Below are 16,238 nucleotides of genomic sequence, written 5' to 3'. Positions count from 1 at the left end.
GTTTGACCATAAAATGCTTTTCACTTTAAAACCAACGTGCATATAGCCACAATAACAGTCAGGTCGGCAAGAAGTACAGCCGTTGTATATCTATTTCTTATTTTTAAACATTTACCATAAGTCATCAATGTAAAGTGCATTGCTATCATTATCCAAAAGTATACCATGTCGGCATATTGTTTATGAACTGAAGTTAAAATATAATTGATTGTTTTCCACGAAAATGTGGGGCTTTTTTGTAATTTGTATTAAACAAATAATGAAGTTCGTTAGAGTTCTTAGGTTATTAGGCATTAAACTAGATATCAAGTAATCACACACTTTGTTGCATGTGGAACAGGAAATTGATTCCTTGGCGTTGAAAAATTCGTCCTTTCTACATCTCTGTGTGTAAGATGATCCACTGTAATAACGAATGAACGAATGCATACACTACTGTAAGGTAGTAATATAGTACTTAAAAGAAAGAAAACAACAACAAAAAATACCTCTCCCCCCCCCCCCCCCCCCCCCCCCCCCACACACACAAAAAAAACAAAAAAAAACGAAACAACATTTCAGAATCAACGCGCTGAATACGAGTTCTCTCTCTTACCAACTGTAGCGCCATTTATCGGATGTTGGATGATGTACCCTGCATGTATAACGCCGTTTGTAATTATTAATTAGCTAAGCTAGTATCTGCGGTCTGAGCATTGTTTTTGCAGTAAAATCAAGTTAAAAAGACGTATGTAAACGTACTGAAAACTTTTTCTGATCTCTTTGCATAGATTGTAACCATAAACAGTACACAATTGGATAGATTTTAGCTATTAACAGTATACAATTGGATTTTTTATCACAGTGAGAAATTTCCTAATACAGTCAGTCCGAAGGTTAACTAGAGTTCAGACGAATATTACACAGCGGGCATTGTGTTCATCAAAAGGTATGTAGTATCAGAGATTACTTAGTTATTCGCGCGCTTGCGTTGAACGAATGGATTCTGTGTCTTAAATGCTGTAGCTTACATTAAATAAAATTGCAAAATAAGTACAGCAGTATATCTAATTGTTAGTGTTACGTAATCTTCGTTAACCAACGTCTGATTGGCTACATTTGCTATGATAATATTCTACAAAAAATTGTAAAGGCTTTGTGTAATTTCTATTCTGATGACGACGTATTTTTTTAGCAAATATATAGTAATTTAAAATCACGAATGCCCGCCCTCTTTGCTCAGTACCTCTACGGATTTCGGGGTTCGCGAGTTCGATCCCCGGGCGGGGCGTATGATCTCCTGGCGATTTGATAAAAGACATTGTGTCTGAAATCATTTGTCCTCTACCTTTGATAAGTCATTTTGGGAAGTTTGCAGTTACTTGTGGAGAACAGGTTTGTAATGGTACAGAATCCAGGAACACTTGATAAGTTAACAGCCTGCCGTTACATGACTGACTGTTGAAAAACGGCGTTAAACCCAAAACAAACAAATTAAAGTCACGCTCTTATTTTGATTTTTAAGTTGTACTTATCACTTAAAAAAGCACATTAGTTTTAAAAGTTGTCAGAAGTTTATTGCATGCAACTATGAAATTTGATACGTTTAATGATATCAATAGATCATTTTAGGATACCTCAAAACATCTTTGATTTTATGATGTCCTGGATTTGATTTATGGATATTAATAATTTATACACAATAGTATTAATGTACGATTTGAACTTCTTTGGTGATGCAAAGTTAGTCTTAAAATGTAAAATATAAAAAAAGTCTTTATCTTATGATATTACAATTTAATTTAGTGACATATTTTTTTTTTATATTAAAATCGATTTTAAGATACTTTTTTTTATCCATTATTAATTTCATGATACCAGACAAAAACGATTTACCTAATCGTATCCTTGATTCTATTCAATTTTGAATTTATGTCTTATATTTCTTTGTGATATTCAAAAAACATGTTTTTAGAAAACCTGAACTAGAATTAAAGATATCATTAAATTAAATTTAAAATATCATAGAACTAAACTAATTGATAAAAAATATAAATAAATGAATAATTTGCTTTAGTGATATCCAGAAATGATACCATAGAATGAATCTGTGAATTGATGGTAAAACAAAGTGAATTCTTTGACATGTTTGATATCCATAAATGAATTGAGGATATCACCAGATAGTGTGTAAACGGCAGCATGTACAAAACAGCCTCTTTTCTTCATGTTCTTTAATGGACCTTGTAAAATATCTTTAAAAAAAGCAATGGTCTTTTTTTTAAATAATACCTGAGGCCCTGAACATACATGTATCTGTTAATGAGGCGCCCCAATAGAAGAACCCCCGTCTTTCCTGCTTAACAGTATATTTTATATTCAACGTGTATTTTGTAATGACTTAAATCTAAGCATTGTTATAGTACACAAACAATAACAACACAACAATAAGAAAAAAATCAAGGACAAAAATTCAGCATAAAAAAGCCACATCTACAGAACAGCTGTCCATTTTAATAGATGAAATGAAAATAATTTCAATAAAGCTTTTATATTGAATCAGCGAACAAATAAAACAGCTATCCAAATGATATTATACATAATTTCATGGTTAGAATATCATTACTTTCAGTTGCCTACTTCAGCTTATAATGTTACTAGAGTCATGTAGGGAGGAGGTAATCTTAAAATATGTTCTGTTATGTTTTGCTATGTTTTCAATATTTTGACCTTTGACAACTATATAAGCAAACACTAATCGTAAACATAATGGAACAAGAAATAGACATACCGTATGTTCATAACAAAAATGTGAGTCACATTATGAACAAAGATGTTAAAAGCATTTACCTTTAATTGAATCATTCAAGTCCGATACTGTTTTATGCTCGAAGAAAAAAAATGCCTGTTTGATAAAAACAAAGTGTGCTCGGGGCTTAGCGGGTCTTCGGCATAGACGATTGACAGACACGTTATCCGTTATTTCGTCAGTTTCATTTGTGTCAGTGGTACATGTACCTTATTTAAATACCTTTAAATCGTTTTAAAGCTGGGCCCATGTTTCGCGATGTCAGCGCCTAGCAAAAACACAGCCAACAATAAAACTGGTTTTAATAATGATCATACTGTTGTTGAAATGTACTTTGCATATAGTTTTTATATAACACACTTCTTGCTTACAGAAAATAGAATGGATACCAAAGGAAATGTCGAGAACACGTCTGATCAGCCTTTAAGCCCAGAACAATATGCAGAGTTTAAAGAAGACTATGGCACTACGGAGATTCCAATATCACAGCAACCTATCAGAGCAAAAGACAATCGAGACAAGAAGAAGAATATCGGGGCTGTTCGAATGGCAGGTTTTTTATTTTGGCTAAACTTTGCCGGCGTACTGTTGTTGCTTGTTGGGTTTGTTGCGCCTGGTTGGCTCACAGCTAAGACTGACCAGAAATTGTATAGAAACTCATACTCATATGATAGTGGAACTCCTTTACATTTATACAATGTGTACCAGGACTATGCTCTATGGTATATCACCCAGTGTTATGAGCACGACGGCAGGAACACTGTGTGTGAAACGATGACGTACCGAACGATTGACGATGTTTATGGAGAAGAAAAAAGCGATTATGAGAAAATTGAAATTGGGGAAATGGAAAAAGTTGGAGACGACCGGTTCATGTTTCACGGTGCGGGATTAGGTAAGTTGCATTTCCGCAAGGGCTAGACATTGTTTTTATTGAAATAGTTTCATCATTTTATAAAAAAACAATACAACCGAGAATTTTGAAATGTTGCGATAACAATACAAGTTCTTATACTATTCCGAATATTTTCTATGGCGTTGTCCATATTATAAGTGAAATATGTTCATTTTCAAGTAAATATCAAGCTGAAATAGATGTGAGTGTGTGTAAAAAGGGTGGAGGAAGTTACAGCTTTTAACACGATATTCCAAAACCCTTCCTGTTACCAGTCCGAAATAATAACTTTCCAAATATGACTTTTCTTAATTTGACTCGGAGAAAGAACTACTAGTATTGTTTTATTAGTCCAGTTTCTTTATTTATATTGCATCAGCTTCAAATAGTTATGCGGCATTATCGTTAATTTTTACACAGCAACAGAAAATTCCGAAAATTGCTTTTATAAAACATTCATCAAAAACATACTATGTGCAGAAAGATGCGCATAATGCCACTTGGGAAATATCATACACCAGTCTGAACGGTAAAACCTACACCGTTTTATAATAAATCTGAACGGAATATCACTTGGACAGTCCAATCTGGTTAAGACATATCGTACGTATAATTTCCTTAGCCAGAAATATGACGCCAAGTTTGTGAAAATTCCTGAACGTTCTATAAGCAAATCGGGAGTACAGTTTCATTGATAAAAATAACTTGAATAAAGCAACTTACTTTACAGATATACAGAAGAGTTAGTAGTCTGGCTACCGACTAGATAATCTTCTTTTTTTTTTTTTTTAGAAAAAATTATTCTGTAAAAATTCAGACTTCAACAGTCCTGGCTCCGTATGTTTTGAGAAGGCAAGGGACATAATTATACAGAATTTGAATAGCCTCATGGGTTATCTTCTTTGAACAAAACATACGGTCTGAACACAGACTAAAGAGTTAGTAATAACTCGAGATTTAATTGTGATGTAGAAGGATCACTTCGTTATATGATTCTCACATTTCTAAGTTTCATCCTGTTCTGTCCTCGGAATGATGATAACATAAATCTGTTTTTTTAGTTTTCAGCTATTCGGAGGTTGTTCGTGTGGAGACACTCTACACAATTGGACTGTTGATTGCACTGTTTACACTTTACAAATTCTACCAGTTTCGTGCCGGTGTGACGGACGGCAAACGTACCATTCTTAGCAAGTTAAAATGGGCTTTGCTGTTAATTCTGACAGTTCTCTCTGGTGCGTAAAACAAGTAAACATGGTAAATGCATGCCTATATTTTACACTTATATATATCCATAGCGAGTCTTAGCGACATCGTGCCGTACTCATTTATTTAGTTACGGTTTGATCATGTCTCGGAGTTGTAGTAGTCACTGTTTTTTCGTAACCATTTATCAATGTCTCTATAGTGTCGTACTCATTTCTGTTGATGTCGTTTATGATTGATTAACCGTCTATCCATGATTCTGTGGCATCATGTCCATTGTTGTTTGTGATTAAGTCACAGTTTGTCCATGTCTCGTGGTGTCGCACACGTTGTTGATCATGATTTAGTCACAGTTTGTCCATGTCTCTGCGGTGACGTATTCATTGTGTTTCGTATTTAGGTTACGGTTTGTCCATGTCCCCGTGGTTTTGTACTCGTTGGTGGTCATGATGTAGTTACGGTTTGTCCTTGTCTCTATGGTGTCGTATTCATTGTAGTTCGTGTTTAAGTTACAATTTGTCCATGTATCCGTGGTGTCGTGCTCGTTGTTTATGATTTAGTTACGGTTTGTCTGCGTCCTTATGGTATCGTATTCATTGTTGTTCGATATTCGGTTACGATACCGTATGCTTTGTTGGTCGTGATTAAATTATGATTTAGCCGTATCTCTTTGGAGTTGTGCGCATTGTTGTGCATGATATAATTACGATTTGTTCATGTCTATATGGTGTTGTACACATTATTGTTCGTGATGTAGCTACGATTTGTTCTTGTCATTATGGTGATGTACTCATTATTGTTCATACTAGAGTTACTGTTTATTTATTTCATTGTTTTAATACACATTGTTGTGAATTTATTTCTGTGTATTGTTACCTTTATACATAACAGAAATTTGCTTATTACTAATTAATTTTATAAATCAAAATACTTAAGGTAACAATATATTAATACCTCTTTTGTACCTTACATATTGATGTTTGTACATTAGCTATAATACGATCCACTTTTATTTGTTAGTGATTATGTTATATCCTAAAAATCCTCACAGTTCTTCATGCATTTGTTTTAGTGTGAGCATGGCTCTATTGTATCATTACCGATAATTGTATATATATCTGACTTTACTGTGGCATTAATATGTCATCTGAGATTTTGTAAATCTGGAATTGGACCGTGTAGTTTTTATGATGTAGTATATCCTGAAAATTTGTAAAGTCAGGATTTAACCAAATTCTACATTGTAGAAAAATTTATGAATCGAACGAGCAGAACTACCTTTTGGAGCAAAATTGTTACTATGTAAATATACCTTGAAAGGCCATTTAGTCTACTCATTTGCAACTCTATTTGCCGATGTAGCAATGTAGACTGAAATCACGAGAATTAGATGTGAAAACATTGCTTTCTAACTATTTGAATATAATTTAGTGGATTCAACATATTTTTATTAAAAAAAACTTCATGTACATGCTTAAAAAATTAATAGAGCATTGATAACTTGTAATTTATATTACAGTTGTACTGGTGTTGGTTCCAGTGTTTATGTTTGTCTTAGTACGCGGGAAACTTGAAAAGGATTATCATTCGGATGTATACACCCCGTTTGGTTCAGTGTTTGCGGGTATTGGAGGAGGGATAATGGCATTGGTCCCCATTTCTATATTCATGCAACTGGTATGTTGCAGAAACACGGATGAGTACATCTGCAGTTGCACGGATGAGTCTGACGTGGTTGTCGCAGTGGAAGATGACTAGGCTTTGAAAAGTGTGACGGACGAACTTTCAACTAGGCGGGCATATTACAACAACTCTTGGTCATCAGCTTTTCAGCAACTGACATGTGAAACAAGCATTCTTGAATTTTCAGTTATTTCCATGTTAAACAACCGCCTTCGAATGTTTAATAACTTACATGTGAAAGAAGCGCACTTGTTTTAGAAAAAAAAAAAACAGCAGCTAATTCCCATAGAGCAAATGAAATTTAGTCTCACAGCAAAACTAGAGGATTGTTGCAAAGAATCCTTGAAATTCCTGAGGGTGACTTTTTTTTGTAATTCACAAAAAATCATGTGTTATGTTCTTTGATCCTGTTTCATTTCTTCCTATCAGTCCAAAGTTGAGGTCCATAATTAGGTGAGACAGACTTACTTTCATATTTAGCACTGATCGTAAAATTCATGTACAATTAAAATAGTTATGTGCGTTTAATAAGCCGGAAGTATTGCGTAGCGTCAATAACGTAATAACGTAGAATAAAACCTGGACTCGGCATACGGAAATAAAATTTATTTCATGATGTAATTGTCAGTTTACTAAAAGGGCAACGTTACTGTCCATGTAAATATATAATTGTTATTAAAACCTTTGGTACGTTAAATCATTTCAAATAATGTCTTTAAGTAAATTTAATGTTTGCGGATGTCGTTAATCATGAGCAGATATCTCGTTTATTTGCCTGTTTTTTAAGTATATTCTGAAAATTTGTAAAATCAGGATTTAACCAAATTCTACATTGTAGAAAATTGTATGAATCGAACGTGCAGAACTACCTTTCGCAGCAAAATTGTTACTATGCAAATTTACCTTGAAAGGCCATTTAGTCTAGTCATTTGCAACTCTGTTTGCCGATATGCAGTTTATGGACTAGGTCATACATCACACAGTTTATGGACTAGGTCATACATCAAACAGTTTTTGGACTAGGTCATACATCAGACCGTTTATGGACTAGGTCATACATCAGACGGTTTATGGACTAGGTCATACATCAGACGGTTTATGGACTAGGTCATACATCAAACAGTTTATGGACTAGGTCATACATCAGACAGTTTATGGACTAGGTCATACATCAGACAGTTTACATCAAACAGTTTATGGACAAGTTCATACATCAAACGGTTTATGGACTAGGTCATGCATCAAACAGTTTATGGACTAGGTCATACATCACACGGTTTATGGACTAGGTCATACATCAAACGGTTTATGGACTAGATCATACATCAAACGGTTTATGGACTAGGTCGGATTAGGTCATACATCAAACGGTTTATGGACTAGGTCATACATCAAACAGTTTATGGACTAGGTCATACATCAAACGGTTTGGTTTAATTTCAAGGCCGTAAACTGGCATACTATTATCTTTGAATTGAAGAGGAATGGTGCTTCTAAGGTAGTTTAGTTTTAAAAACTAATTTACTCATAAATAGCAATTAAGAGTCACATAAACACACGACTGTTTCTTCTTTTGATGGTGGAGGAAAGTCTCATTTTCCAGTCTACAGGACATTATTTTAGTCTGGAACTTCTCACGTCGCTTCTTGGATACTTTGTCAGTGTTCATAGTTTGACTGTATTTCTAAGCCTTACGTATGCCCAAGTCGAAAATATCTATCAATTAAGAGTCACATAAACACACGACTGTTTCTTCTTTTGATGGTGGAGGAAAGTCTCATTTTCCAGTCTACAGGACATTATTTTAGTCTGGAACTTCTCACGTCGCTTCTTGGATACTTTGTCAGTGTTCATAGTTTGACTGTATTTCTAAGCCTTACGTATGCCCAAGTCGAAAATATCTATCGTATACAATGCCAGGAACCGTGCTATTTAGCATAACAGACCGTAAATCCTTGAAAATGACAGCTCTTTTGGGTATGACGTCATTGCACGGGCTTAATAGCTGATAATTAGTTTTTTTGAAAAGTGGAAACGGTTAGAAAATTAACCTCTCATACCAGTTATATATGAGTTTGATAGTTTTTGTTGCTTACGTACATCAGAAGGCCTTACCCATTTGAAAATAGTATAGAAATAACGACTTTATTTACATTATCTTAATTTTTGCATTTGAACTCTTTTGACATTACTTGAAACTTCATTTGTGGTTGTTTACGTTAAGCTCAGGAAGCAGAGTGATGCACTGCCTTAACAAGTTGTCTTGTTGACATAACTGAGCGCCGCTGTTTGAAAATTGCGACCAGTATGGACCTAGATAGGCCTACGCATTCATGTTGTCTGATCAGGACCAGTATACTGTTCGTTCATCAGTTGCATACAAGAAACGATCAGCATGGATAAAAGAATGTGTGCACACTGATCTTGATCAATGCATGCTAGTGTCGAAGTGCTGACGTAGGTTTTGACACAGCAGCGCACATATTTTCTTTAAGTGTTGTGCCTTCTGAAATATTCAGTGACATTGATATATATATTTCATATTTACTATCTTACAGTTTTATAAATAATGTATTGTTTTCTAGTCATTTTATCTTTATGACTTAGTTTATTTGTTATGTAGTCGAGTTATACATTCGTAGTATGTTGTAACATGTTTTCGTACTCCTCTGGTATACAAATTCGAAGTTTATCGGGAAGCTGCTTTTAAAGTTAAATGCAAGAAAGTTTGTGCAATTAATATTATAATCTTGTTTGAAAAGGAATATGATGTAAATATCAGAAATGAAACCTCTTTTGGTGTTCATGCGACATGAACGAAAGAATAGGATCAGTTTTTGCTGTTGTTTTTGTTGTTATTGTTATTCTTGTTGTCTTTTTCAAGCATAAATTTAAACCAGCAGCTTGTGATGGGCCAGCTGAATACTTTCCTTGATACAAAAACAACTGTATTCTCGCAGTTACAACACTTGTAATTAGATTACATTTACGTACATGTGCATGATACAGTAAACATTTTATCAGAAATAAATTGCTGTTTTAAGAATATTTTCAAAATTTAGTTCTCTTTGTGTTGCAATATCTAAACCAAACTTTTATGTAAAGTGCTTAAAGAGGTAGGTGTGAGGTTAACAGAATAAAGTTTTATACTATGGGGTTTGTAAGCCCTAATCGCTATTGTAATTAGCCTTCCACCTTTCATGTATATTCGTACAGTTTAGTTTATATATGAAATACCTTAACCGGTCAAGATGTATACACCAAGCATTGCATGACCCGATCAAAAGGGCATCGGTTAAACAGGCTAATAATATTTATGTCCTCATGTCCAGACAGTTAAAGGTCACGTAGATCTTATAACGCGCTCTCCCCCATTGTCACAGTATTGTGGCACGCACTGTTAGTTACAACTCGTTTAAACGGGTCAACCGTGTTGTTGTACTTATAAAATAGACTTGCCCGGTTTATAGGTCGGTTAGGGCTACGATATGTATTGTTATTTGCCATTGAAATATTTCTATACAATTGCTCTTCTCCTTCCGTTTCGATCTGTCCATGTTTGCAAACACGTTTGATTATTTTATGGACTGTAGATACTTGAGAAGTATACTTCAAACCACCAACTAGCGTCAGGGTGTGCTTTGTTAAGACACTTTGGAACTGTTAATTATGTTTTCAAACTGTTTTAGCCCACCATCATCAGATGGTGGGCTATTCAAATCACTCTGCGACCGTGGTCCGTCGTCCGTCCGTCCGTTAACAATTTCTCGTTATCGCATCTCCTCAGAAACGACTTGGGGGATTTTGACCAAACTGTCAGAATGATGTATTGGTACCCTAGTTGTGTCCCCCTGAAAATCAAACTGGTTAAACAACTTTTGAGTGAGTTATATTTATAATTTACGTAGATTTATATAGGAAAAAACTTTGAAAATCATCTTGTCCAAAACCACATGGCCTAGGGCATTGATATTTGGTATGTAGCATTATCTAGTGGTCATCTACCAAGATTGTTCAAATTATTTCCCTGGGGTAATAATATGGCCCCGCCCCAGGGGTCACATCGTTTACATAGACTTATACAGGGAAAAACTTTGAACAGAGACAATATGTCACTCACATATACCAGAGGAAGGTATCTAATTATAACAAAAATAATCCTTAGACTATATATTAACAGAGATTAAAGCATGGTATCTAGGGCGGTTCCAGTGGAGGGGAGCGCACCCCCTGGATCCTTCTTTACCACGGTAAAGCAGTTGATAGTTAACAAGTAGATTATCTACCTTACTTTTGTAAACGCCATTTGTAACTGTTAATTAGATAATTTCGGATTGACTTACAACATCAGTACTGTGTTTTGGAATAGGTCTGCTAGTCGCTTCTAAAGCGGGAAAAGGTATTGAATAGTCTGTTTTAACATATTGATTTTATCCTAGAACAAGAGATCTTTATAGCATTGTTGTAACATATGACGGCTTAGATCTATATTTAGAACAAGGGACGTATAGCCAGTAGTTTATACATAGATTTAAGTAGGTCATCAGTTTATTTTTAGCTTGCGTTTTGATTATCAGACAATAATTTGTACCGGTTCTCAGTATTATATTTCAATGTAAGTTTATAGACAACCGGCGAAAGCTAAACTTCGACAGCATAAATCGCCCCTATTGGACGTAGGCCTACGCAAGTATTGAGTGTACTAATTTTAATGTCGGCATTCAGGAGCGCAGCTGGGAGCAATTTCATCTCTAGCGTAGATGTTGTGTTGCGGGTTTGTCCGTATGTTTTTCTTACTTTGGTATATAGAATCAGTCTGAAGCAAACACAATAAATGAAAACATCATAGATCTACTTTCTTCGATGAATTTTTAACTAGATTGCTAGCTTTGACTATGCATATGAATTAACATACATATTATACATTGTAATTAGAGATAGCATGTAGATCTAGGACTAATTGTCGAGTCACGCATTCTCCAGATAAACCGGCGTTGGTTTACACTTTATTTCTGAAATTTATTACATTGGAGAGGTTAGCCAGAGCCAGTTTACAAAAACTTTACACAAAGGAATCTTCAACGTGAGTTAAATATTTTAAAACTTAAATAGGCTTACTTTAGGTCCTAATGATTGCTTTTTTTTTTTTTGTTAAAAATGAAACATTTCATTTTTTAGAGCTAGATCTAGATCTACATTTTACCAGAGTTTGTAAACTTTTTGCGAGGTTAGGGAAAGTATCTGAATCTTGGATATATATATGTTTGTTTCGCATGAAGTGATTGTGATTCTGGCTCTTACGAAGTAACATTTTTGCTTTTTTACTTCGATTTAGTGGACATGAAAACTACATTTTATCTTTTGGACTTATTTATGTTTTCACAGTAGGAAATAAAGATTAATAGGAAATACATAAAATTGTGTTGATAATATGCTTGGTCACAAGTGAAATCCCAACGTTTAATCAGCAGAAAATCAATGCCTAAAATATTTAGATTAAGGGTAGAATTAAGTCGTTAACATGTTGGGTTTTGATGGGATTGTGGTTTGGTTAAGGTTGCATTATGGTTGCATATTGGTTGGATTGGCTGTAGGCTAAAAACAGAGCTGGTGCGCCCGTAATATATTACAGACTCTGGTTTATACCGGATTAACTAAATTTGAACGAAAAATATCTTAAATGTGTATATTTTGTAACCATGGTGATACGAACCCTAACCTTTAGTCAGTATATTATGCATATTATACACTAAATGCGTGCGTACATGCAAAAAATTGCGTAATTTTGCCGTGCGCTTCTATTGATAATCATTTCGGGCATGCGAAGAACGGCTGCACCAGCACTGTAATTAGAAACAACGGGTTGAATTCACGACGTTGTATCAACATCATATTATGACGTTTAAAAAACTTTTAAATCTAACTGCAATCCGACGTTGATCCAACGTGGGGTCCGACTTTGGTACAATGTCAGTACAACGTTTTTTTGTTTGCTGGGCTAAGTGCAATTATGTAGTGGATTTGTTTTTCTATAGAAGCATACACATCCTGTGGAAATGATCTCATTACTCTTGCCGATCCCTTGTTTGTCACTGTACCCGTGGGACTTATCAGCTAGATTCCTCACATTTTTATCAATTAACCACATAAGTAAAACGCTCAGATTAATGAAGTGTTATTTGTAAAAGTTTACTCACATTGAAATATTTGATATTGGTGAAGAAAAGATACTGGTAGGCCTACATTTTATAGCTAACTGCGTTAAAGAAGGCATTTGTTTAGATTACTTAAACGAACTTTAAGTTGTTTTGTATATAAATCAATTATTTATCAGTAAAAGCCAGCCCTGCTCCCCCACCACCCTCGGTTCTGATGACTGTTCAGTCTCTGTGTATGTTAGAATGCCTGTTTCTATCGTGGAGATTTCATAAACAGTGAGCAAACAACACATCTGTAAAACTTACGTTACTTATCTATAGGTTCAATATACTTAAGAAACAGTGGCCTCATTTACATGTAATTTAACATCTAAGGTGATTTGCACGATTATTTGCATTACTATAAAATTAATCTGAAAAAGATACACATTTTAATCAAATAATGATAAAGCTGAAAATTATTTATAAGTACTCTTAAAACTTAAGAGATAAAAAATAATTTTCTCCTTTTGGGTCATCAAAAAAAAACAACAAGTATCCGGCATCCTTGTAGCAGAGAAGAGATAATAAAAAGTTTTGAGGTATGATAGCATATTGTACTACGCATTGCGTTCGAATCGGCTAAAGGTATGTAATCCAAAATTTATATCAAAAAATTGTGTTGCAGTGTCTGAAAAAGTCTTGGACATAGGGTTATGAAACATCATAGGAATATTATTCATTGTGTGACGTTGTGCGCCTGCCTGAGATTTTGTATGAGATTTTACTTAGCCGCACCAGAGATATGGACCTTGACTTAGTAAAAAATACGCAAAAAAAAGGAGTAAAGCAGTTTGTCTACTGCATCTTGTAAACGAGTTTGATTTATAGTCAACAAATTTACACTAATGAAAAATGCCATGTCTCTAAGGTGAGAAAGATGCATTTACTGCTCATTATTTGAGCAAGGTGACATAATGCAAAATGTTAGGGACAGGGTTTACGTAAAAAAGGGCGTATTTGGCTATGATTACCTCTTATTTTGTTTGTTAGTTTTAGTTAGAAAGGATTTTAAGAATTTGATCGTGTAGCATATACTAAACACCTATTAAACTGTTAGAATTAATACAAGAATTAATTTAAAAATGATTCCAAAATGATTTTAATTTAAGTCAATTGTTGCGAAAGATTGAAATTTACTTTTAACGTTTTCGGGTCCTTTTCTATATAATATGTAATATGGAAGAGAAAATAATATTAATGGCTTCATAAAACGTGCGCTCATGGCCAAGCGAGTCCCTAAGAAATGGCCTGAGTTAGCATGCATTAACCATAAGTTTAGTTACCTTACTAGTAAGTAGCAAAATTTTATAATGTAATATTCAACTTTAAGTTAATATGAAACTATTTTTGTTAACAGGAAGAGGAGAATGGATACAAAAGAAAATGTCGAGAGCACGTTTGACCAGCCTTTGCACCCGGAACAAAATGCACAACAGCAAGACACATGCGCTACAGGGGGTCAAGTCTCACAACAAACTAATAACAAGAAAGACAAACAAGCAACTGCGCAGAAACGTGGAGCTGTTCGAATGGCAGGTTTTCTATTTTGGGTTAACCTTGCAGGCATACTGATGTTGCTTGTTGGGTTTGTTGCCCCTGGTTGGTTGACAATTAAGGCTAATCAAAAAATGCATAAAAGTTCATACTCATATGATAGTGGAACTCCTAGCCATTTATACAATGTGTACCAGGACTATGCTCTATGGTATGTCACTCAGTGTTATGAGCACGACGGCAGGAACACTGTGTGTGAAACGATGACGTACCGAACGATTGACGATGTTTATGGAGGAAACAATAACGATTATGAGAAGATTGAAATTGGAGAAATGGAAAAAGTTGGAGACGACCGGTTCACTTTTCCCAGGCCGGGTTTGGGGTGAGTTATATACATATTTGTCATTTTTTTGTAAATAAAAAAGATTTTATTTTTAAAATTTTTTTTTTAGCAGTATACTTTTAAAGAAAAAAATTTTGTTTACCAAGATTTCAAATATTCTTATTTTTTGGGGATGGGTTTAAAATTGTACTTTACAGTCTATTGTAAATCCCGGTTTGAAGAAAACCCCGGGGACCGAAAATACTGCCCATGGAAAAAACGAACAAAATATATCGGACTTTGGACATTCGGGAAAAATAGGGCTGGCCCATAAAATCAAACTAAATTACTAAACAATAAAAAACCGAATATACCAACCCGGGACGCAACCCGTATCATTAGACATCCCCGGAACCAACTTTAAATTCACTATAGGAAAACCCGGCCCAAAATTCCCCAACCATGGGAAACCCGGGGCCTGATCAAAAATGCACTTTTGTAACCCGGCCCAAATAACTCGCAATCCGACCATAGGCCCAACCCGGACTGATCATAATGCTCTATGGGAAAAACCCGGACCAAATATCCCCGGCCAAAAGGACAATCTAAAAGATAACTGGGATCCCAAAATTTGCTTTTTAAACTTTCTTGACAAGAAAAACCCCTCAAAGAATTTAAGATTTACCGAAAATAAAAAAAAAAAAAAATTGGGGAGTATATTTTTGGAAATTTCAGTTTTTTTAAAACAGTCTTTTAAAAAAAACCAAAAATACAATTATGAAAATACTCCCTGTGAATTGTTTTTCTTTAAAAATTTGACTTTTTCTGCGCGTTATCATGTTAAAAAAAAGTTAAAAATTTGGGGGGTTTTTTCTGTTGCGAAATAATCATTTACGAAAAATATTTTCTCCCCCCCTTTCTAAAACCTTTTCTGTGTTTTTTTTCATTTTTAAAAACCTTTTGGGGAGTTTGTTGGGAAGCGCAGACATTTTTACACTTTGGATTTTTGATTGCACTTTTTACACTTTCCCAAAGGTATCATTTCGTACCGCTGTGGAAAGCAACAAACGTCCCAGTCTAAGAAAAAAGAAATGGGTTTTGCGGGAAATTTCTTACGTTTGTCATGGTGGGTAAATATGAAATTACATTTTCTATATTTTTTTAAAAAAAGATCTTTTTCCCTTTACATTTTTTTGATTTAAAAAAAAGACGTTAGCATGCGACCAATGAATTGTATGCCAATGTCTCTGTTTAGCCAATGAACGCACACTTGGCACAATAGAGGGAGCGCCAGTTGCGTTTGTTCTCCGTGACCATAGTGACAGTTTGATGGAAGACGCACAACCTTTGCTTGAAAAAGAGGTTTATAGTTCCCTGTTTTCACATTTACTAAATCCTTTTCTCCACAGCAATTTAAAGCTTCCTTTTAAAGGGCCAGGGATTGCTTTTTTGTCGGGAAAAAGAAATTTTTTCCTTTAAATTATGTCATTTTAGTTAAAATATAAGTAAGTCTATGCCATTATCCCCACCACACAGTGGTGTGGGAGACATTTTAAATTTACTCCAGTCTGTGTGTGTGTGTCTGTCACAAAGCTCGCCCCGCACTCAAAGTCAAAACATTTCTCTTTACGATTTTCACAAAACTTG

General features: G+C 34.7%; 2 protein-coding genes across 3 annotated transcripts; both read left to right on the top strand.

The window, feature by feature from the left end:
* The first annotated feature begins 626 nt into the window (after positions 1–626).
* LOC123531921 (uncharacterized) lies at positions 627–9,620 on the top strand. 2 transcript variants are annotated; one of them, XR_008366142.1, is made up of 5 exons: positions 627–928; positions 3,162–3,683; positions 4,745–4,918; positions 6,409–7,805; positions 7,928–9,620. XR_008366142.1 is itself a non-coding variant. In XM_045313225.2 (4 exons), the coding sequence occupies exons 2-4, from the start codon at positions 3,170–3,172 to the stop codon at positions 6,645–6,647; spliced, it is 927 nt and encodes a 308-aa protein (XP_045169160.1). In that variant the 5' UTR covers positions 627–928; positions 3,162–3,169; the 3' UTR covers positions 6,648–9,620. The 2 variants fall into 2 exon arrangements, 1 of the variants encoding a protein (XP_045169160.1); XM_045313225.2 differs by having other exon boundaries at positions 6,409–9,620.
* A 1,170-nt stretch (positions 9,621–10,790) lies between these two features.
* Positions 10,791–14,655, top strand: LOC123531934 (uncharacterized). Its single transcript, XM_053518211.1, has 2 exons — positions 10,791–10,971; positions 14,130–14,655. Exon 2 carries the CDS (start codon positions 14,140–14,142, stop codon positions 14,653–14,655), a length of 516 nt encoding a protein of 171 aa, XP_053374186.1. The 5' UTR covers positions 10,791–10,971; positions 14,130–14,139.
* The last annotated feature ends 1,583 nt before the right edge of the window (positions 14,656–16,238 follow it).

This window comes from Mercenaria mercenaria, chromosome 11 (genome assembly GCF_021730395.1).
Source record: "Mercenaria mercenaria strain notata chromosome 11, MADL_Memer_1, whole genome shotgun sequence".
Lineage (NCBI taxonomy): Eukaryota > Metazoa > Mollusca > Bivalvia > Venerida > Veneridae > Mercenaria > Mercenaria mercenaria.
The sequence above is the reverse complement of the archived record's forward strand: the minus strand, read 5'-3'. Positions and strand labels throughout refer to the sequence as shown.

Excerpts from the sequence above, each read along its gene's own strand:
- LOC123531921 (XM_045313225.2), top strand. The coding sequence starts at position 3,170 with ATGGATACCAAAGGAAATGTCGAGAACACGTCTGATCAGCCTTTAAGC. Across the intron at positions 3,684-4,744 it reads GTTTCACGGTGCGGGATTAG|TTTTCAGCTATTCGGAGGTT; the intron begins GTAAGTTGCATT and ends CTGTTTTTTTAG. Across the intron at positions 4,919-6,408 it reads AATTCTGACAGTTCTCTCTG|TTGTACTGGTGTTGGTTCCA; the intron begins GTGCGTAAAACA and ends TTTATATTACAG.
- LOC123531934 (XM_053518211.1), top strand. The coding sequence starts at position 14,140 with ATGGATACAAAAGAAAATGTCGAGAGCACGTTTGACCAGCCTTTGCAC.